General features: G+C 37.3%; 1 protein-coding gene across 2 annotated transcripts in view; it reads left to right on the top strand.

Moving 5' to 3' along the window:
- Window positions 1-22,051, top strand: part of LOC124170599 (GPI mannosyltransferase 3) — a 39,688-nt gene that overhangs the window by 4,103 nt on the left and 13,534 nt on the right. For both annotated transcript variants that reach the window (XM_046549423.1, XM_046549422.1), the window contains exons 3-7: window positions 1,302-1,419; window positions 1,773-2,001; window positions 15,520-15,667; window positions 15,775-16,053; window positions 18,839-18,940. In XM_046549423.1, the coding sequence (XP_046405379.1) occupies window positions 1,302-1,419; window positions 1,773-2,001; window positions 15,520-15,667; window positions 15,775-16,053; window positions 18,839-18,940 (876 nt within the window). The remainder of the gene's footprint in view (window positions 1-1,301; window positions 1,420-1,772; window positions 2,002-15,519; window positions 15,668-15,774; window positions 16,054-18,838; window positions 18,941-22,051) is intronic.

Below are 22,051 nucleotides of genomic sequence, written 5' to 3'. Positions count from 1 at the left end.
GAAAAGATACTGGAGCTTAATTAATGAGAGTATTTAGGAATGAAATATGTACACTCATTGAAGTTGCCAGCATCTATAGGACCTTTGATAGTGAGACTGCATTTTTTAAGTCCAGATGAATTTTACTTCATTCATCTTACTCCTGTGAAGCAAGAACAATTCGAACTACTTTCAATTGGTTTATTTTAAGGAATGACAACATGGGCAGAGCTATCAGGGGCAATTGGGTGCCCTCTTTCCCAACTAATATTATAAATTTTATCCTTACCTACTTGTAATTTATTTTTCACTTAAAATCAAAGATAATTTTAGTGTAAAGAAACCAAAATTTGTCAAATCTGTTTACAAAGTTTTTTTTTTTTTTTTCGATTTACTAGCATATTCTGGTTCTTGACCAACTGCAGTCTGCCCCCTGCAGACTTTCTTAAATACTGCTCATAATTGGTATGATATGGTACATTGATGCATTGCTGAAAGGTATTGATTCATTGTCTTTGTGCAGATTTTAGTATTGCGCCTTAAAAGATGTACTAATTATTTATAATAAGCTGAGATCTCTGGCAAAAGAGTCTGGAATTTTGTCACTGAAAAATATTTACTGTATATTCTGTTATTACAAGTGTGTACTGGGAAAAGATATCTTTAAAGATATGTTATGGGTCAGGGCAATGTAAATGCATACGAAAGAAACCTAGCTACTCTAAAATATATAAAAGTAAGATTGTTCTTTGCATTTTAATTCACTCATTTCTGTTGCGTTGCTGAAAGCGATAATATAAACATAAGGCATCTTATTTAGAAATAGGATAATTTCGATTTTTTCCTTGCTGAATTTCATGCCGTTTTAACACATGAATTTTTTGATTCTTACATGTGATGCTTTTTCTTTGGTACTATGCTATATTTAATTATGATTGTGCCATCCTTGGAAATTTCTTTGGCCAAAGTGCATGAATACAAATGTTATGATTTAGAAGGCTCTTTTATCTTGTAGAAAAAATATATCACAATTCTCGGATTATAATCCTTGACTGGGAAGTGTGACCATAGAATAATAGGCTATCAAAATTGTATTTGGGATCTGTAGCCTGCCTCACAAGTATTTCTGTGAGAAGTTGGTTTTAACTCATTCTTACAGACCTCCAGTTGGATCAGTATCTGAAGTGGTTTGTTTTTGCTCAACTGCTCAGAATTAATTTCCCTGTTTCACAATTGTGGCTTTCCTCAGTTTAAAATTTGAATATGTGTTGGGTATTGTTTGGGAAAACATTCTCATAACCCATAATACTCATCTTTTGCAGGTATGGACACCTCACTTGGGAATGGACGGAAGGGATTAGGAGTTACATATACCCAGCCATTATTGCTGCCCTGTATAAGGCTCTTGAATTCTTTGGCTTGGACAGTAGAGAGGCCCTGGTATGTTTGCTTTTCATATTTTAATGTGTAGCGACTGAAAAAAGTTAATTTTTCAGTGTGAAAAAATTGTTATTTTCATGTCTTGCCACATGTTAATTTAAATCGGCTCCATTTTTTAATTATCACTCTTGTAATTAAATTTCTGTAAATTTTATTGTGTTAATTTGCTTTAGCTGTACAGAATATCTTGTTCAATTAACTTATTCATGTATTTTATGACTTGTGCAACCAAAATATTATGTCTTGAAACACCTATTTATTCCTCATTTATTAGCATTAGTTAATTATTAATTAAAGAGTTTGCTATGCTGTCTTATTCATTATTGTAAATGTGATATATTTTCTCTACTTAGATTTTGACTCCTAGAATATTCCAAGCCATTTTGAGCAGTGTGGGTGACTACTATTTTTGGAAGTGGGTTAGTGTTCAGACTGACACTAAAGGAAATTGGGCTGTTGTTACCATTGCAACTTCTTGGTTTTGGTTCTATTGTGGGTCCAGAACGATAATCAATGCAGTGGAAATGGTACTGACGGTGTTTGCTCTCTACTCTTTCCCATGGAGTGAGAATGATGCCAAAGGTAAGTTATTGTGATTAAAGTGTTTAGGCATGTTTCCAGTATGTGCTACCTGGAGTTTCTTATCATGTCATCCTTCATTTTTTTAGTCTGGGTTCATGGGCGTACCCAGCGAGGGGCAGGAGGGGGCAGCTGCCCCCCTAGAAGCAAAAATTGCAAATGTCTTTAAGGAATACCATTTTCCATGCTTAAATCTTACCTATAACTTGAAAAACCATGGCTTGCCCCACCACCCCCTAGTTTTGATCCTGGGTACACCCTTGTCTGGGTTTCAATGTAACCATACCAATCCTAACCAAGAATAGCTATTTTTAAGTTCTTTTATTATGCTAAGATAAGAATCTGTCTATAAATTAACCTACTTCTCATAAATACCTTATCCGATGCATTTCCTTTTTCCACATTTTTAAACATGGTGTTTCAAATGAATAGTTATGACAAAAACTACCTCACTAATGTATAATGGCCACTGAACGATCATCTAATTTGAATGCTGAAATCCTGAAATGCTACTTCTCGGAAGGTTGGTTGGAATGGAGAAAGCTGGATTTGAGGATTATGATTTAATAGCAATTACGTACTATGTTGTGGAAGTGAGGGGGGGCCAGGAGGGTCCAGCAAGATGGAAAGGAGGGTAGTTGAGGAAAAAGGCTTTACACAGGTCAGATTGGAGGCCTCTGAGTGGCATGGTAGGTCTGGAAGTTGCATTGTTGGGCTATCGTCACTCTGAGAACTTGCACCACCAGAGCCTAATCACAGAATTGTCCCTTAAGCTTGCAAAAAATGTCTTATATAAAGAGGCCTTTTATATATAGCTATATACGTGACTGCATACAGAGGTGCCTTCTACACAAGATGCAAAGGCATTCCTTTTCTTTGTGATCACTTAACCTTGTCCGGCAGCAGTTGCCACTCAGGTAACTTGTGCTCAACAATACTGCGTGGTATGGTGTCTGACATAGTAGTTTCTGACGTCACACACTGGTTTGATGGGACCATGCGAACCACTTTCCTCGTTCTGTAATCATGCCGCCAACCATCACATAGCCACAGATGCATGGTTTTATTGGAAACCAGGGCTTAATTGGAATTTTCCCAGGAAGTAAATCCAGTTGGCATTTATTATGCACTATTCTCTTGGGCTACAACCTTGTCGCAGTGGAAAGGCTTGTGTATTCCTATGACCCCTAGAACTGCACTGGTGGGATTAAGTCTAAATTATTTCTGGTAGGGTCACCCAAGTCAGATAGGTCGAAGATTTGGAGCCAGACGAAAGGTAGTCCACATGATGGTGTCACGTAAAAAACACTGCTGGAATGGCAGTGGGAAACCCTACCAACTATCTCTTCCCTGAAAACATGGAGTACAACCAAATGAGCCTCAGAAACTCATCGAACAGGACGCATCTGCAAAGGGTGGGTGTCGTTCACGGCAGCGAGGTTGGCAAGGTCCTCGGGGTCATCAACATGCAAAATCCTTGCAACCACTTACAGCATTACCTATCATCAGCAGCAGCAACCAATAAAGAAGCAAAGTAGACCTAGGAGGTGGATAGGAAGAAGACAGCAATAAACGTGGGGACGTGGAATGTGAGGACAATGATGAGGGCGGGGAAGTTAGAAAATATCAAAAGGGTCATTCCATGTCAGTTCACCCAGGCATGGCACCCACCGACTCGGATTTTAATGAAATTTTTATCACTAGCTACTATCACCTATCTAATGACCCATGTAAAATATTTCCTCTCTCACTCTCATAGTTTGCTAGATATGAGGAGTCAAAGTTTGAGATGTTTGCTCAGAAGTGGCGCTAGTGGGAGTCAAATTCCAGAGTGCAGGGCACAGGGTAAAAATTCATAACTCAGAAACCACATAATATATTTGAATGAAATTTTGACCCCTTGTCTATCCAAGTACATAGCTTCCATAGTAATGTCTTTTATTCCCCTTGCATTGTTATGTTAGCCAAAATGATGTCAACAGTTATTAATTAACCGATTTTTTTAGCTCAAAAACATTACTTCATATTTTCAGAATTATCACCAAAAGGCAGAGCAGTTAACTCATCCAATTTTTTTTTAAATTGAAGGTTAATATGTGCTCCAATATACTGTGAAATAAAAATGGTGGTGTTTTGACTGCCACTATGAGTATTTCAGGTTTTACTTTTTTTTCTGCGCCCGTGAGAGGGATTTTGGACACGTACTGTAAGACAATAAGTATAAGTGTATCCATACCTTCATGAGGATATATTTGGAATATTGGTCAGTAAATCTAAGACCAAACATGTAGTCTAGTGAATGTGGCTCTTGTTCATACAATTTTTTTAATAACAATACTTGGCTTGTGGCAGCTGAGGGGAAAGGAGTCCAAATGGCTCAGAAATGTGAAATGATGCTTTTTCCTGGAATTTACCCATTTTTCAAGTGTTTAGCATAGGGACAAATTGGTATCAACATACATTAGACTCTTACTGTGCATTAAGAGGATAAATGGAAATACTAATTTAAATAAAATTATTTAAATAATACACTTCAATGTGTTTAAGGCATCTCCCTAACATCTCTGGAGGCTCTCTTGGGCAACTAAACGCTTTACAATACCACCAATTCCATCACATGGGGATTTTCCATATGGGTGCATAAATTTCACTTTCACATCATGTTCTTCCTCGTGTTTAGAAATAACTAGTCAAAAAAACCAGTGGTCATCATAAGCACATGCAATGTTCAAGTTCGTTAAGATCTGTGAAAAAGTGATTAAAATAGTCCCGCTGAACTGGAGTTGTACAAAGTTAGCCTCACTTTCACAGAAGAAGTACGTTCTTCCAAACCCTTGCTGATGGAAGAGCTGGCAGAGCTAATGGTATTACTTATAGATATGCAGCAGGTTGTCACCAATATCCACATTCCTTGATGGCAACTGGAGTATTAAATTTCTATTTCACTGGGAGAGATAATGCTGACATTATGTGCCACATTGTTTTCTCCCCTGCCTCACATATGATTGTATTACATGACAAACTTGAGAAGGTAATACAATCCCACCTATTCAGCCTCACTTTTCAGTGTTATTCCATCTCCCCAAGGAAAAAGAGTATTAAGTGCAACCTCTACATTCGGAAGAATAAAATGTTACAATATATCACAGTGAGGGCATGATAAATCAAAATAGATTCTAGGGTACCACTTTTAGTCTTCTGCCAAATCTTCTTGTGTGAAGATGCTCCATGGGTGTCCAAGTTAATTCTGTGTGTACGATCCGTGTATTTTTACCTGTACATTAATTGTGTGTGCTATGAGTTAGGCGAAGCTGCTCATTGTGAACTTCAACATTAAAAAAGGTTAGTGTCTCCACTATGCTTCAAAATGAGCAAATTTTTTAACTGTGCAGCATTGGAAAAGTAACTGCATCTGATTGCCTCAAAAAAACCTACACACCAGTGGTGCAACTGAACGAAATTGAGATCATGAGTATACTTGAAAAACAGCTGTTATCTCTCAGAAGTGGTGTACCTGGGGAAGTCCTATACAATGTCTGCGAACATCACAGAATATACTATTTGAAAAAGTATGAAACCTACCAAATATATTGTCTTGATCCTTTTAAGAGCCACAAGAAGAAAATATCAAAATCACTGAGAAATGTAAGTCTTGAATTTGCAGAAAATGCCTGTAAAATCCCAACTCTACGGAAATTAGTGCCAGGAATGAAAATATGCCAGCCATGTAGGGAGGAAGTACAGAAACTTTCCAGGTTTGGAAATGAGCTTTCTGATATTGAAGAAGTAGATAGTGACAGCAATGATAGTATTTTGAATTTTGAAACAACAGTATCCCAAGAAAAATCAACTGAGCTACTTAACAGATTATCAAGATATAGAGGAGTCACCTTTAAAATTTCATGCCATATCATCTCACAGAAGGTCAACCTACGCTAAAAGGAAAGTAGAGGCAGCATGCAGTAATTTTAAAAGGAAAGTTAAAAGAGTTCTTGATATGGATGTGCTTATAGACTTAATGAAACAAAAAGTTGACACATCAAGCACTCATCAAGGAAAGGTACATCTGTTATCATTGGTACCAACTTCATGGAGCAGGAAGAAAGTAATGGAAGAGTTTCATGTGAGTGAGTACACTGCCCGCCAAGCAAGAGAACTTTTCAGAGACAATGGAAAATTGGCTGCACCTGAATTGAGAAAAGGGAAGGAAAATATAAAACATTACAATTAGTTAGGACTTTCTATAAAAGTGATGAGTACTCCAGAATGATGCCTGGAAAGAAAGATTCCATTAGTATCTCCAAAAATGTACATGTTCAGAAGAGATTATTACTTGCTAACTTGAAGGAATGGGGAACTTGCATGATTTTTTTTTATTTCACAGGCGGACAGAAAATTATTTTCTGAATACAACAAAGAAGACCGCATGTAAATCTGAGTTTTCCTTCCAGAGATATTTAATGATAAATATAACGAATTTTAAAGCGCGGGAAAAACTCCCTCACCCCCCAAGCCACTGCCGACGAAGCCTCGATGACGTCAAAGGTGCCTAAACATCACACGAAGCTATTGTTGTGATTGTTTGTAATAGTTGCCTGCCGTTGTGAGAGCTCCGTTTGTGAGACGTGTTGATTGTTTTCTATTTAAAGATAAATATCCGACAATAGAGGCTCAAAAGCCTCATATTTTGTATTATTTATAATATTATTATCTGAGTATGGACATAAAATATAAAACTGAAGAAGTGAAACCAAATATTTTATAATATCTAATTGTAAGTAACATCGTTGTAGCAGTCTGAGCCACGGCCGTTGGAAGGGGATACGTTAATTGTAAGTTGATGTTATCGACGGCATATCATTCATTTAAGTATGTAATTAGAACGATTTTGATGTTTACTAATGTCCGCTTAGCTTTTATATACAATAACTTCATCCGTTTATTCGTAGGTATCGGAGAATTCGTCGTTTAGGACTGTATGTGCTTGTATTATGGGGTGAATTCCAGTCAATGCAACTTTTTCTCGCTGATTGGAGACATCTAGGAACATTTTTGTGCCAAAATAGTGTTATTTTCAACGTGACATCTCCCGTTAAGCTACTACTAATAATCAGTGCCAGTGGTTGTAATGCACAAAGTTTGACAAGGTTGAAAAATATCGGCCAAGAGTCATCAGTGTTCCATCGTGATTGAATTGTAAAAAGTGCTATTACGCTATCGATAAATGTCTAACAGTAGTGTAAAAATTGTCAGTGGCGTGCTAATCTCCGTTGTTCACCGTAGATATGACATTTCACGATCACGCTATTGAAATAAAAACTGTGAGTGAAGTTTGTTATTCCATTATTTCAACGAATAGTAGTGAGAAAAGTCACCTGTGTCACTTTTGTGGGCTAATTTAAGGGTTTAAATCAGTGAATAAATAGTTGTTTTCATCATAACGAGTTCTGTTATTTTAAGTTGTACGTGATGAATATAAGAATGTGACAGTGACATCCAGTTTTTGATAAGAGTATTTGCCTATTTCCCACTATATTTTTATGGTATATGCTAGTATATTGTTTATGGATTTACCTATATTATTGAAATAGGTTATAGCTTGTGTGTGTGCTGGCAGCGGAACCGATTCGCGATCTCACATGTGGATTGTGTGCAGACTGTTTTGCTGTGAATTCGTACCGTAGGACGGATAGGACTACCTTCTCCGCTAATTCGGCGCTGCCAAATTCAACAGCACAGCTTACTCTAATGTCAACAGCACAGCTTACGATCGTTATCCTCTAGTATTACAAGTTTCATTTACATCTCGATTTGCCGCCGACGTATAGAAATAATTTGTCTTAACAAATTCTATGAGGGTCGTGGTATCAATTTTTGGTGTCCTAAAAAAAGCTGGTGTCCTAACACCCCATGCCACACGCCTTTTAGGCGGCTTGCGGGGTATTATGTAGATGTAGATGAATTTCAGGTGTACTATTCGAACGAGTGGCAACGTTATCATCCATTTTTCTGATAACTAAAACATACGAAGTGAAACCCTTGTACTTCATCATCCCGATGTCGCATTATTAATATCCCAAGTAATAATCGTGGCACAATAGCAATAGGAAAACTTGTCCAAGAATAACAGAACAAAATAAAGTGACGATGAGCGGCTAAATACTCCCTCAAAACAAATTTTACACCATGCGCTCAGCGTATTTCCCTACTCCCTACGGTTGTTTAGGCACCTATGACGTCACGCCAGGCCTCGGCAACGCTCGGGTGTCTTCGCGCAGTGGTCGGCTCAGAGAAATTTTTCTCGATTTTAAATGCAATTTTTTTATTTCTTTTGATGCTGAATGGAGAAACTGAAGGTATTTTTGCGAGCTAATGTATCCACTTGACTTATTCAAAATAGTTTTTAGAGCAATCTACGACCCATGCAAGTTCCTCATTGTATTCCACTTTTAAATTTGACTTCCCCAGAATTAAAATTGGCTTTTCTAAATTCTGCAACCTAGGTCCAAAATGGTTTGTGGTAGCAGGATCTCCTGGAACGCATTCAGTGTGTGTTTGCACAATTCATTAAAATGTCAACTTACTGCGTAATGCCTGTAATATAGAGGAAACAAGCCAGGACCTAATTGGTTATTTAGTGTGTTCTAGAAAAAATAGTGACTGTATACTGCGACATTGCTCTCAGTGTCCTTCACGTGAAAAATTGAAAAGCTTACTGCTGAAAAAGTTTGAAGAATGTGACCCCGGAGATGAAGTTTCATACAGTCAGTGGGTTTCCCGTGACAGATCTCAACTGGTGAACTTCACTGCGACATTTGATGAGTACCGATTAACTTTAATTGAAAGAGTGGAAAAACTGGTGCCCCATTCATTTATTACGAAGGTACAGGCAAACTACCTTAAGCAAATGAAAGAAAATCTTGGACCCCATGAAGCAGTTGTTCTCCTTGACTTAATGAGAACTACTCATATGTTATCCAAGATGAGGCACAAGGGTATCACTGGACAAGTGATAGTTGTACAGTACACCCTGTTGTGATTTATACTCGAGATCACCTGACTAAACAGCTTATTATTTCCAGTTTATGCATCTTGTCAGATGATTTGGAGCATGATGTAGCTTTTGTTTATGAAACCAAAAGAATAATATTTTGCTTTGTGAAGGAAAATTTTACTTTAGTAAAAAAATTGAGTTACTTTAGTGATGGTTGTGCGGGACGGTACAAGAACTGCAAAAAATTTCTCAATCTTTGCAAGCATTACCAGGATTTCTCTTTAATGGCATCATGGACATTCTTTGCTACAAGCCATGTAAAATCCCCATGTGATGGAATTGGTGGTATTGTAAAGCGTTTAGTTGCCCAAGAGAGCCTCCAAAGATGTTAGGGAGATGCCTTAAACACATTGAAGTGTATTATTTAAATAATTTTATTTAAATTAGTATTTCCATTTATCCTCTTAATGCACAGTAAGAGTCTAATGTATGTTGATACCAATTTGTCCCTATGCTAAACACTTGAAAAATGGGTAAATTCCAGGAAAAAGCATCATTTCACATTTCTGAGCCATTTGGACTCCTTTCCCCTCAGCTGCCACAAGCCAAGTATTGTTATTAAAAAAATTGTATGAACAAGAGCCACATTCACTAGACTACATGTTTGGTCTTAGATTTACTGACCAATATTCCAAATATATCCTCATGAAGGTATGGATACACTTATACTTATTGTCTTACAGTACGTGTCCAAAATCCCTCTCACGGGCGCAGAAAAAAAAGTAAAACCTGAAATACTCATAGTGGCAGTCAAAACACCACCATTTTTATTTCACAGTATATTGGAGCACATATTAACCTTCAATTTAAAAAAAAATTGGATGAGTTAACTGCTCTGCCTTTTGGTGATAATTCTGAAAATATGAAGTAATGTTTTTGAGCTAAAAAAATCGGTTAATTAACAACTGTTGACATCATTTTGGCTAACATAACAATGCAAGGGGAATAAAAGACATTACTATGGAAGCTATGTACTTGGATAGACAAGGGGTCAAAATTTCATTCAAATATATTATGTGGTTTCTGAGTTATGAATTTTTACCCTGTGCCCTGCACTCTGGAATTTGACTCCCACTAGCGCCACTTCTGAGCAAACATCTCAAACTTTGACTCCTCATATCTAGCAAACTATGAGAGTGAGAGAGGAAATATTTTACATGGGTCATTAGATAGGTGATAGTAGCTAGTGATAAAAATTTCAATAAAATCCGAGTCGGTGGGTGTCATTTTGAAAATTTCTGGGTGATTTGACGTGGAATGACCCAAAAGCGAAATGAAGAAAGGGATGATAGATGTCTTAGGATTATGTGAGGTGAGATGGAAGGATGGTGTGTCCTACTGGAGTGATGGGTGTATGGTTGTTTAAAGTGGTGGGGATGAAAGTCTGTGAGGGGTAGCTTTAGTATTAAATGGGAGGATGGGTAATCATGTGGTAGGTATGGATCAGATAAGCGATAGGATTCTGGTGGCAGAAGTTGAGGTGCGACCCACCAACCTTGTGGTGGTTCAAGTTTTCATGCATCATAGGGAGGGAGAAGTAGATAAGGTACATATATGGACAGCTCAAGGAAATGATTAGAGAAATGTTGGGGTAAGAAAAATCTGGTAATGATGGGGGACTGGAACACCTCAGTTGGGGAAGGGAAGGATGGACACAAAATAAGAGATTTTAGACTTGGAAATTCAAATATCTATTGGTGAACGTTCAAATTTGAAGTTAAATATCCCTTATACATGCGAACGAGATATTTGTAAAAGAATTCACCAAAACTTTGTTGACAGCAGCGAAAGACGAGGAATGACACTGACATAAGAAATATAGATTGGAAAGCAGACAATTGAGTAATTCTCTCGTGATTGTTCCTCCACCGACGATGCTGAAAGATCAAATATTATTTAGACTAATCAAGAAAGATGCACTTGGGGTGAATTTTGGTGCATTTGGGGTGTGGAAGAGGTGACCGGGGAGGGGACGTGAGCGGCCTTCACCCAAAATCCATTTAGTCATAGATGCCAGACAATACGGGAATAGAAGCACATCCAAAGTTTGCACACATTTATAGCCACTCTAGAGGCCTCTTCATAGACCGTAGGCTACTTTCATGCATTCTCGGATCTCACTACGCATCCTCTTTTACCTTCTACCATCTTCCGATTCATATATTATCCAAGATGAATGCCCTCCTAGCAGCACACATGGGATGAATTTGGCTGTATTCGAGTCGTGAGAGGGAGAGTAGTGAGCGGGGAGTGGAAGGGATCGGCCTGCCACTCTTGTATCCGCGACGCTGCGTGGGCGTTGGAATATTTTCTTTGCAGACTCAAATTAGGCATTTTGTGGCTAAATGGTGACAGATATGTCAAAATGCATGAAATTTTTGACCTTAAAGGTCAGTAACTCGGCAAAATACATAGGAAATGACCATAAAATATTATATTTTTTGAATTTTGACCCTCCCCCCCTAAATTGCATTTGAGCGAGGGTCTGGGGTTCACCTAGAGGGCTCAAATTGCATGCAGAATGCTTCTGAGTGCTCCATGGAAACCTACCTTAATTGGTGGAGTACTTTAATAATATTAGTATTTCCTAATATGTGGCAAAATAGTGAGTCTTCAGAGAGAAGGTTTCCATAATTTTGTCTTTTGGGTTGCATGCATCCATTTTATGTATGGGTAACGCTTTTGAAGTGCAGGTTGTTTCTCTGGATTCCAGAGGTTCATCGTAATAAAAAGCATGCCAAACAAAGAATCAATCCTCCCCCTGAGCAAGTGATTGTCATTGGTTTAGACCTCCCCTCCCCAATACACTAAGTGTTGGGGTTGCTGACCTAAGGTGCACATGGAAAAACTGGTATTATCATCAGTTCTTATTTTTGTAGGGGAAGGATGCAGAAATTTTGGGTTCCATAATATTTCTTCTATTTATTTCCCCCTCTCGGTATAAAATTTTAACCCTCCAGCTCTAATAAAAGTGGTGGGGTATTTGTATCCACGAGTTACTGAGTCAATCAGTTACTCTAAGGATATTATATGTTATGGGCATGTTTCATTAGCTACAGTGGTCAGAGTAGCTCGTTCTTTCAAAAAAAATGTTTTAGTAGGAGGCTACTGCAGCTGCCATATTTGTGGCTCACCTCTTCAATCTGCTTGAACTTTTTGCTTATTCTGTGAAAGTATAACCTGCAAAGCACCTATATACAACTGAACCCCGTTACTACGGAATTATCAATTTATTGGTCCCGTCAAATTTGTCATATGGAGGTGGGAAGGGTGGTAGGTATTGTAGAGAAGGTATAAACTGTATAGTAAAGAAACTAATTGTCTGATAATATGAATGGCATTGATCTAGGTACTTGGTAATTTCTCTGTTTAATGGAATTGTAAATTTCATCGCATTTTCATCAATGTGGAAATAAAGTCAATTGAATGAGGGAAATGATGTTGCGATGAGGGGCCCTAAAATTGTTGGGTCTGGTCAAGTCATAAGTAAGACCTGACTTTTGGGTTGGATTATGTGAAATGGCATTATGAAGGCTAATGAAGTTAATTTTGCAATGGATTGTTGAACCCTCAAATTGCAATTAGACTCCTATTTGGTGGATTTGTAACATTGCTGTTGGCCAATTTATTAACTCAACTTTAGCACTTTGCCTGTGTACCATATCATTCAAGATAATAAATCTTGCTAGCCTATGGTGGAACTTAAATTGTTGAATTTAAGGCTAAATGTGAATGAAATGATTCACAGGTTTTGATTTCATTAGAGCAAAGCCAATGGCATCTTAGTTGAAGTGTTTCACCTTAGAATGAGCCTGCCATTTAACTAAAACACATTCTGGCTCTTAATGCTTGTGGTGATCCTCGAAAAGATAAGTTTCTTTGAGAGGATTGATGAATTCATTGAGATTTGAATGTTGTTGCCATTGCATCTCTCTTTTTGCTTTTCTAATGTTCAACTCCTTTACTGCCTGTGGGCTGATTTAGTATCCTAACTTTGTTCTGGGATAAAAAAAATCTTTTTTCCCTTTATTTGTATATAAAATATTCCATCCCAGTTATTCTTGCATTGTTATAAGTCTCATACATGCCTTCAACATCGTAAAAAATCTATGAGCTGAAGTAAGCACTAGAAATGATAAAAACTGATATCTTGCAAAATTCTAGAAAGCAGTCTTGATAGTATGTATTTGCACATCCCACTCAAAATGGTCTGGCACTAAAAGGGTCTGGCCATTATGGTGATTTTTGAAATTTTTATTGTTTTTGTGGTTAACCCTCGACCAGTGACGTGCAATTCTTGTTACACTACCAGTGACGTGCGGTCTGGGAGACCGCAATAAAACAAAAATTCATAAGATGTTGCAATGCCATTTTTATTGTTTTGTTTAATTTTTTTAAATGCATTACTATCCTAAAACTTGTATTAAAAATTTTAAATTCCCAATACAAACCAATTTGTCAGTAAAAATTGTTATTTGAAACAGGATCAAAAAACTGATGCCAAAAACACTGGAGTTATAATTATTTTATTAATGTATCAATATTTCGCCAGATTTAAAAATAAGGCCTTAGATGTTGAATTTCGAAGGCTAATTAGTAAGTAGCCATGAAATTTGTCCCGCTTATCCCTATTCGTGATGCATTCTGCAGGTGATCAAAATTTCAATTTTTCGCAAAAACACACACAGACTTTTTGCATTGGAAAAGAAAGAGGTTTTCCGTGTTTTTGTATGGCGGGAAAAGTCTACATACTGTGCGCATCTAAAACCTTTCAACTTCTTCAGCATCTTCCTTCGGTAGATGGAGACTTTGCACAATAAATTATCCTACCCGTCTCAGGAGCCTTACATTTCACATTCTCCTTCCCATGTGAAGTCTAACGAGATCTCCACCATTTATTTATTAAATCCTTTAAAACGTATTATATATCTCTTTATCTTTCTCAGACTGCTGAAGGACAAAAGAGTTTACAAAGGAAATATTTAATGTTCTGAAAAATACTGCCATTGGCAACCTCCCGAATGTTTATCTCCAGTACATTTTGTCTAAAGTATCTACGCCGCCTTCAGTTGCATTGTAAAATGCAATTACTACTGGTTTTCCCTAACTATATCATCACTCAACCTGTAGTGATTAAATGAAACTAAACAAACAGCCTTATATATTTTGGGGACATTGGATATTACCGTCTTGTTTGCCGAGAATCCGCAAAATGAAGAGCCCATTATGAGTCCTTTGGATGACGCAAAATCATTAGGGCTTTTTATTTTTTTGATCGTACCAACGTATTCAATTGTAAAATTCGCTCATCACAAATCTAAGACTATTAATCAAGAGGCTCGATATCCCTACCTAGTGAGGTAATGTAATCCTTCAAACCAGGTTTCTGAGTAACGGTGTTATGGAGGGTATACGAATTTTCTTCTTTGGCTCATTTGATGACCACATATAGCGATTTCACCTGTAAAAAATTGTTCTTGCCTGGGGAGATCTTTTACTACATCACCTCTGTCATCATCTGTGCTCCCTTCTTCACTTTCAGTTGTATTTGTCGACAGATTTTCGCACTACTTCAGATACTATGCACTCGAGGGTTTTCTGGTTACTTGAAAACAAGGGACAGAAAAACAAATCGGACAAATGTAGACGTAACCTCATTTGCATTTCGGCGTTTTAATCACGGTGATTCCTACGCTGCTTTATTTATTTTTGCGATAAAAATCGATGCTAAGATGTTCTGTCCCCAAATAGTTAGGAGGAGACCGACTGCTGAAAGATCCCCATAAATAAATGTTGCGCTCCAGCCGTGGGCGCGTGAAATTTCGGGGTTCAATTGATTCCAATTTACAAAGTACATTACATGTGTACTGCCTGCTAGGGGTACGAGAAATTCACCACTATTTTATTCTAATTATTGATAACATCTATATAAATATTGGCATTTAACGAACAAAATGAGTGATATTTCCAATAAAAACTGGATTTCATTTGTTTTTCGTTCGCCGTCAGAAACTACTTGAATGGTCATTTATTCTAACGCAATGAATTTTAGAATAATAAAGTGCTTAAATATAAACTTTTTACAACTAAAGATGCTTCCTAACAAAATATTAATTATTATTATTATACTTGATAAATAACTAAGAATTGTTTTTAACAACTTTTTTAATCATTTCCACCAGCATTACCTTTATTGACTTTTTTTATTTAGTGACAAGCGGTCTCACGGACTGCTAATCAAATTCAATTGCAAATTTACAGAAATTAATGAAAGGTACGTTAAATTTTAAGAGTGGGATATCCTTGTCATGCAAAAATATGAAGCTAACGAGAAGTATAGATATTTTGAAATATTAATTTTGAAAATATTCATATTTTTAGAAACGCAGCGGTCTCTCAGACCGCACGTCACCGGTTAAGGGTTAAAGCATGAGTCAATAATTAGCCTGTACTTACCTTTTCTTCAGTTGGACGGGCAAAATTTTTGCTGCCAGTTGGGTTGGCATGCGTGATGAGGCCAACAGCATTTGTGGTTTGGCTTCCTTTCTGCATTTATCACTTGGCACGAGCATCCAGCAAAAGCTCCACTATTTTAAAGAGTTATTTGCCCATTGGGTAAGTTAAAATGTGTCGTACTTTATGTCTTACCATTTTTATCCTGGTTACATTGACTTTAACGTTGAATTAGCATATTTACCTGTTATGTATTTTCTTATTTTCAGTGCATTTTGTATAGGATTATCGACTCTTGTTGATTCATACTTCTATGGGAAATTAACATTTACTCCCTGGAACTTTTTTGTAAAAAATGTATATAATGGGATTGGTGCATTTTATGGCATACATGGTTTGTATTGGTACGTATTTTGTGGTCTGCCTGTCATCTTGGGAGTCCACTTCATCCCATTCTTATACAAAACGTGGGAGGTGGTGAAGAATAAGGGACCAGCCATTGAGTCTGTGCTGCTCTTTGATATTGCCTGGACAACTTTCTTATTTAGGCAAGTATATCTTAGTTATGTTTTGAGTATGAAATAGTATCTGCTCATTGAAATGTGTTAATTTTCAGAAGTTCTATACCTTGCAACTTATCCTTTTACTTCTTGAATATTCCAAGTAGAGTCAAGCCTCCCAATAGTAGAAATATGTATCTTCCATTGGTTTCCTCAACTACATCAAAAACTCATGTGTTTTACAAAATTTTTACTTATTTCTAATGTTCTTGTCTGAGGAATGGCTCATGCATGGGGAGATGACAAGTTGTTCAAGTTGTGTTAAAAAGCATTCAGTGTCCCTGGGTGAAAAATAAAGTTGAAGATATTAAGATAAACCTTTACAGTACAGTCCCGATTATCCTAATGGGCTAATGATGGGGAGAGATGGCGTGAATAATCAGAAAACACGGATAATCCAAACTTTCGCTTAAATGTCTTGTAATGTTCATTATTAAATAGAGATGTGCGAATAGTATCCGCGATTACTTGAATACCTCGAATACTAGAAAGTATTCGATATTAGAGGTCTCGAATAGTTATGCTAAAGGTACCATCTCGAATACCTCGAATACTGTGAATTTCGCGTCATACACTATCGCACGCACGTCGTTGGTAGTTGACTCGGAAAAATGTAGAGGACTGTAGTCGTTTAGCGCATGCAGCGCCGTTTTAGGCAAGTTGACGAATTACATCCAATTCGTGGATTAGTGTGGTGAAAAGAGTTCGACGAGGGGAAGAAAAAATGAAAAAATCCGAAAATCCCCAATTCCTCCCACCAGGAGAACCTCAGTGCCGTGGTATAGTAACTACGTAGCACAATTCCCAACATCCGCTACCCCCTCCATCCATCAGCCCTCGGCCCCTCCTCCGACGCTTTCCTCCTCTCCGAAATCAAACAAAAGGCCCCAGCTCGTGCAGAGTTCACATTACGAAGAACATAGATCAAAAGCTTAAAAAGAAAATAATAAGTTACAGGAAAATAATAGAATCGTGTTTCACCCTTCCTTCTTTCTCCTCCACTGACCTTTTTCTGCCTACCTGCTTCGAAGTTCCCCATTTCTGGAGGTCAACCGCTGCATGAGTCATCTATTAGCACAAAAGGTGTATAACAATGACTTTCTTCAATTGATATAACACCTTTATTTGAGATAAATATTAGTTATGTGCGCGTGATTTCAAAAATAATAAGACCAAACACGACGTATTTCTGACTTTATTTAAGCATTTTACGCAAATAAATAAGTGTCAAAATACGAGACTTAGCATTCTGGTGAAACTCGATATCCTCGCAACTGAGCTTCTTGGAAGTTGATGCGGTGTTTTTTTTAAAAACATATATCAAGTTACAATTTATGAGTTATGCTATAAATCTCTATAATCACAGTCACAGACGAAGGGATATTTTCTCAAGATATTTGGTTTCTCCCTGCTAGCAATTCGAATTCATCTGCTTATCTCGTGAGAACTTCCAAAGATGTACTGAAAATAATGGAAGAAAATCCGGTGGAGAAGCGCGTGTATTTTCCAAAATGCCTCGGATTGCCCGCTAGCACTTGACAGTAGGAGTGAGCATAAAGCCAGCTACCTGTTGAAAATAAGAAGTTGGATGAAGCCGAGTGTCAGAAGCAGAGCGTGCCGCTGAAATGGCATTTGGTAGATAAGAATATATACATTAGACAGAAATCCCTCGTAGCAGTGTAAAAGCCGAGACGGCATGCAATCATTTTTTCGTGAGGTGGTGTGTCCCCTTAGGATATTTGAAAGATATTATAGTTGAATCAACTACAAGCCCAAATTGTTTCCATAAAATTAAAATATTCCATTAATCAGCTAAATTCCGGTTTGAATCCTTAAAAGGAAATCTCAATTACTTGCCAAAATCCTGGGTTTCCTGCTGCATAGGCAACCTAGTTAAACATTCCCGCATTCATTGTGTTTTTCGTCCCCCCTGAAAAACGATAGATCGAGGTTCCACTGTATACCTTTTTATTTATACATTCATCAAGGGAAATAGAAGAAAAAACGCACGTTTAATATGCTTTGCGCAATTCGAGTATTCGAGGTATTCTAAATTTGAGGTATTCGAATATTCAAGCAATGATTTAATATTTGAATTCGATATTCGAGTTTGAGAAATCTGCTATTCGACCCATCTCTATAATTAACATAATACGAACAGTATATTATTATTTATGCAGTTATTCTGTTATTTAAGTGTGCTTTCTGGACCCATTGAGAGCTTCGCCAGTTTGCGATCTTTTTAGCGGCGATAACACGGTTATACTTGTATTATTAATGCTCCATGTAAGGCCTGGTTTCGAAAATCTCCCGTCCGTGACTGTGTGATCACGGATACAGAAAATTTGTTTTGCACGAATGATTAAAACCACTGCTCAACATCGGAAACTACATTGTCAGGACTACGCTACATAGTGCTTCTCACACAAGTTGCCCGGGTTGCAACTGCTGCACGACTTGAATCCGTGATCAAAGAGTGCGGTCATGCACACATGCATGCATAAAGATCGCGGAAAATATTGAGCGTGAGTGAAAATCATGCCCAGATAATCCGCAACCTGGATAAACCGCAGCCGGATAATCGGGACTCTGCTGTACTTGGCAATCCCTCAGTGTCTAATGTGTCAATTTGCACCTAGTCCCATGCCACCTGAATATGAATTTAAGGTTAAGGCTATAATTTGATTAGAATGTAGTACAAGTTGTGGAAAGAACGCATAATTGCTTAGTGTTCATTTTTTAATGCTGTCATTTTCGTAATTTCACAATGAAGCTTGCTGTCTCACAAAGAGTTCCGGTTCATCCTGCCAGTTTTGCCAATGGCCCTCTACATATCATGCCGCTGCCTCTCTAAGTGGAGTGGTCCTGCCAAAAAGTAAGTGTTGGGCCTTGTAAGTTAAAGAATAAACATGAGACAATAGTGGCATGCTTGCTATCGGTAGCATAATTTTAGGCTGTTTCTGCTAATGCTCTAGGTATCTATTCCTTAAGACAATCCCTGCCTGAGTTAAGAATTAAGTAATCACTGTTCTATCCTTGCAGAAAGTTTGACTGTACACCTCTTTCTTATAGCTATGTAGTGTTGATATTTGCACTGCTGTAACTGTTTCAAGTTATGATCATAATATACAGTCCAAGTAAAAAATAAGCCACCATCATGTAGCAAAAGAGAGACCTTCTCCGGAAAAGCCTGCTTCAGACAAGGTGACAACTCTGCACTTTGGTGTATTCCCTCAGGGCAATAAATGACTCTTTTTGGAGAAATGAGAGAGTGAGATGGGATTTGTATCAAGCATATTGGTAAAATAGAGGAATGGCAAATAGAAGTCTGCTTGTACTCCTTTCATGTTTTCTTTGCTGTGCTTTGGTATGGCTCTCATAATATGTGAAATTTAGCCAAAACAATCTTTTTACCGTGGATGGCTATCTATTGGATTACCTGGGATTGGCATGCATCTCGGCTGTAAAACTTGTGTTACTGTGTTGTGTTACTTGTGTTGTAAATGCTACTGTGCTTTTCATTATGCATTTTCAGAAATTCTGATATCATCATTGCTCTTTTTGCTTGAGATGATGCATAAAATCTAGCTCCACTCTGGGTTCATGAAAACTTTGATGTGGTTCATCATTACCTTCTTAATACATGATGAATGGATCAAAGTCATCGAGAAAATTTAAGCACATATACAGTTTTATATAATTTATGACGAAAATGGTTTAGGATTTCAAGAAAGGTTCTTAAAATGTAATTGGTTGCTGGTTATAAACAAAGATTTATGATAAATGTATGGAATTATTTGTAAATTTCTTCATTCTCATTGTGCATTATAAATCATACTTAAAATACAAATTATAACTATTATAACTTTTTGTCGTAGGCAATATCTCCAATATAACAAAGCAGTTATTTCTTGTTCTAATGGATTTCTAACGAGAGATATTAGGCCTCTTATTTGCGAATACTAGAAAATATTTGTATGCAGTAAACTCTTGATTATGCAAACTCAGCAGGACCAGAAAATTGGCACTATGTAGTATCAAATTTTTTAATTTCAAACTTTGTTAACAATTCACGAAAAAATGTTTGCTTTGTTTTCTATGCCCTTTATTGTCTCTAATGGCATTTTTAAAAACATTTTCCATGGTCATTTATAGTAGACTTCTCAAAGAATCCTCTTTGTTATTGATTTTATGCTGTGAAAGATTGTTAAATAATTATATCACCCTCTACTTCCCATTCTTTGTAGTTAAATATCAACAATCTTAACACTAAAGTAATTCCCATCCTATTTGTTGTCAACGGCTTTTGGGAACAGCTGCGTGTAGCGCTTTGTCACGTGAGCTTTTGCGGCCATTGCATGTTACGAGTTATTTACTCTTTTAATTCCGATAAAGGGAACCCCGTACGGAAAAGAAATACATATATTGTCAGGTATTACAAACCGTTGGACATCCATCTAACATGATGCAGAGCCCCGAGAGCGCTAAATGACATTCCTCGCAGAGGAACCCGCCCAAAAATATGTATTACAGTCAATTTGAGGTGTTCTCTGTAGTCGTTTCTGGGGTGATTTTCTTGTGATTGCTGCAATGCAAATTTTATAATATCTGTGACTGTGTCCTGTAGATCTTCTCTAGAACGCCTGATTTGTAGTTTTCCATAATCATTACAGGAAATTGCATTGGTACAATTGGCACATGGATAACAGGGGAATTTCCTCTCATGTGGCAATGATTGGAACAAATTCCAGGAATATGTCAATGCACATAGGTGGATGGTCACTGTGAAATATCACTGTATAAGTTCCTTTATGGGGTTGGAAAAGAGGGGGGATTCATTTCCGGGAATTCCTTATCGTATGCCCGAATCGTCAACGCGTGGACCCATGAAGTACCATTTACTATGTGCCCTGTGCCCTCGCCAATCCTTCCTTCCTTCCTCCTGCACTCCTACCATCGTTAGCCCCTCGGTTCCTCACCTACTTCTCCCTCTGCTGGTCGAAGATCCATTAAAACTGGGAAATTCACCCAACCCAAGGCCGTTCCTCCCCTCCTATCTATTAACTCCCAACAAACTCCCATCTTTTCCTGATGCAAAGAAATTAAATCTCGTAAGTTGAAACCAAGAGCTTATAAAATGACAAAGAAATACATGCATGAAGAACCACCTTCACATACCATTCAGGGGGTAGCTCTCAGAAATGATTCACTGAATTTAGATAGAAGCACTTTGATATAGGTAAGTTATGATTAGATGTGGAGAATAAACCATTGCTAATAAGCCCGTTTTAGCAATAAACTGTGATAAATATAGCATTCAAGGTTATATTGATGAATTTTATAGTTTATCTAAAGAATTTTATGCTTTTACGATGAGCGAGAATGATCAACACATAATGAGAGTATGCAACCCGCTGCCACCTAAATTGTCTGACTTAGGTGGCACATGCTTACTCTCGGTGCGATATCTTGGGAACTAAAGGGCAGAAATGAAATATATTTGAGGTGATGCCTTACAAATGTCTAACAAGTAGTTGTAGAAGACAAAAAAGAGATAATTCGAGTGTGACATCATCTTCAGTTATGTCCAACAAGCACCCAAAAATATGAAAATTTCGAAACTTTAAGTATTATCTATAAACTTAAAATTTTCACTATGTATTATTAAAAATTTTGTAATATCCTGTTTCATATAATTGAGAGATTACTGTATCAAAAATTTCAAAGGGCACATGTTTTGTGTTTGGTGGAAACCAGATAGTTTTGTGTTTCTTGGTCAACTCAATGGAATTTTTATTTTTTTATGCATGGTTAGAGAGGTTTTTAAGAATTGTGATTAGTCTGGATGCCAGTTTGTAGGATGGTGCATGTGTACTATCTATTACTGCTTGAATTGGCATATTCAATTAATGGATTTTGAATAGGCCTTGTAGGTGGGGTGGAAGAGGGTTCTTTTGAATGGAGAAAAATTGTCCCTTGGCACTGA

This window comes from Ischnura elegans, chromosome X, assembly GCF_921293095.1.
Source record: "Ischnura elegans chromosome X, ioIscEleg1.1, whole genome shotgun sequence".
Lineage (NCBI taxonomy): Eukaryota > Metazoa > Arthropoda > Insecta > Odonata > Coenagrionidae > Ischnura > Ischnura elegans.
The sequence above is the reverse complement of the archived record's forward strand: the minus strand, read 5'-3'. Positions and strand labels throughout refer to the sequence as shown.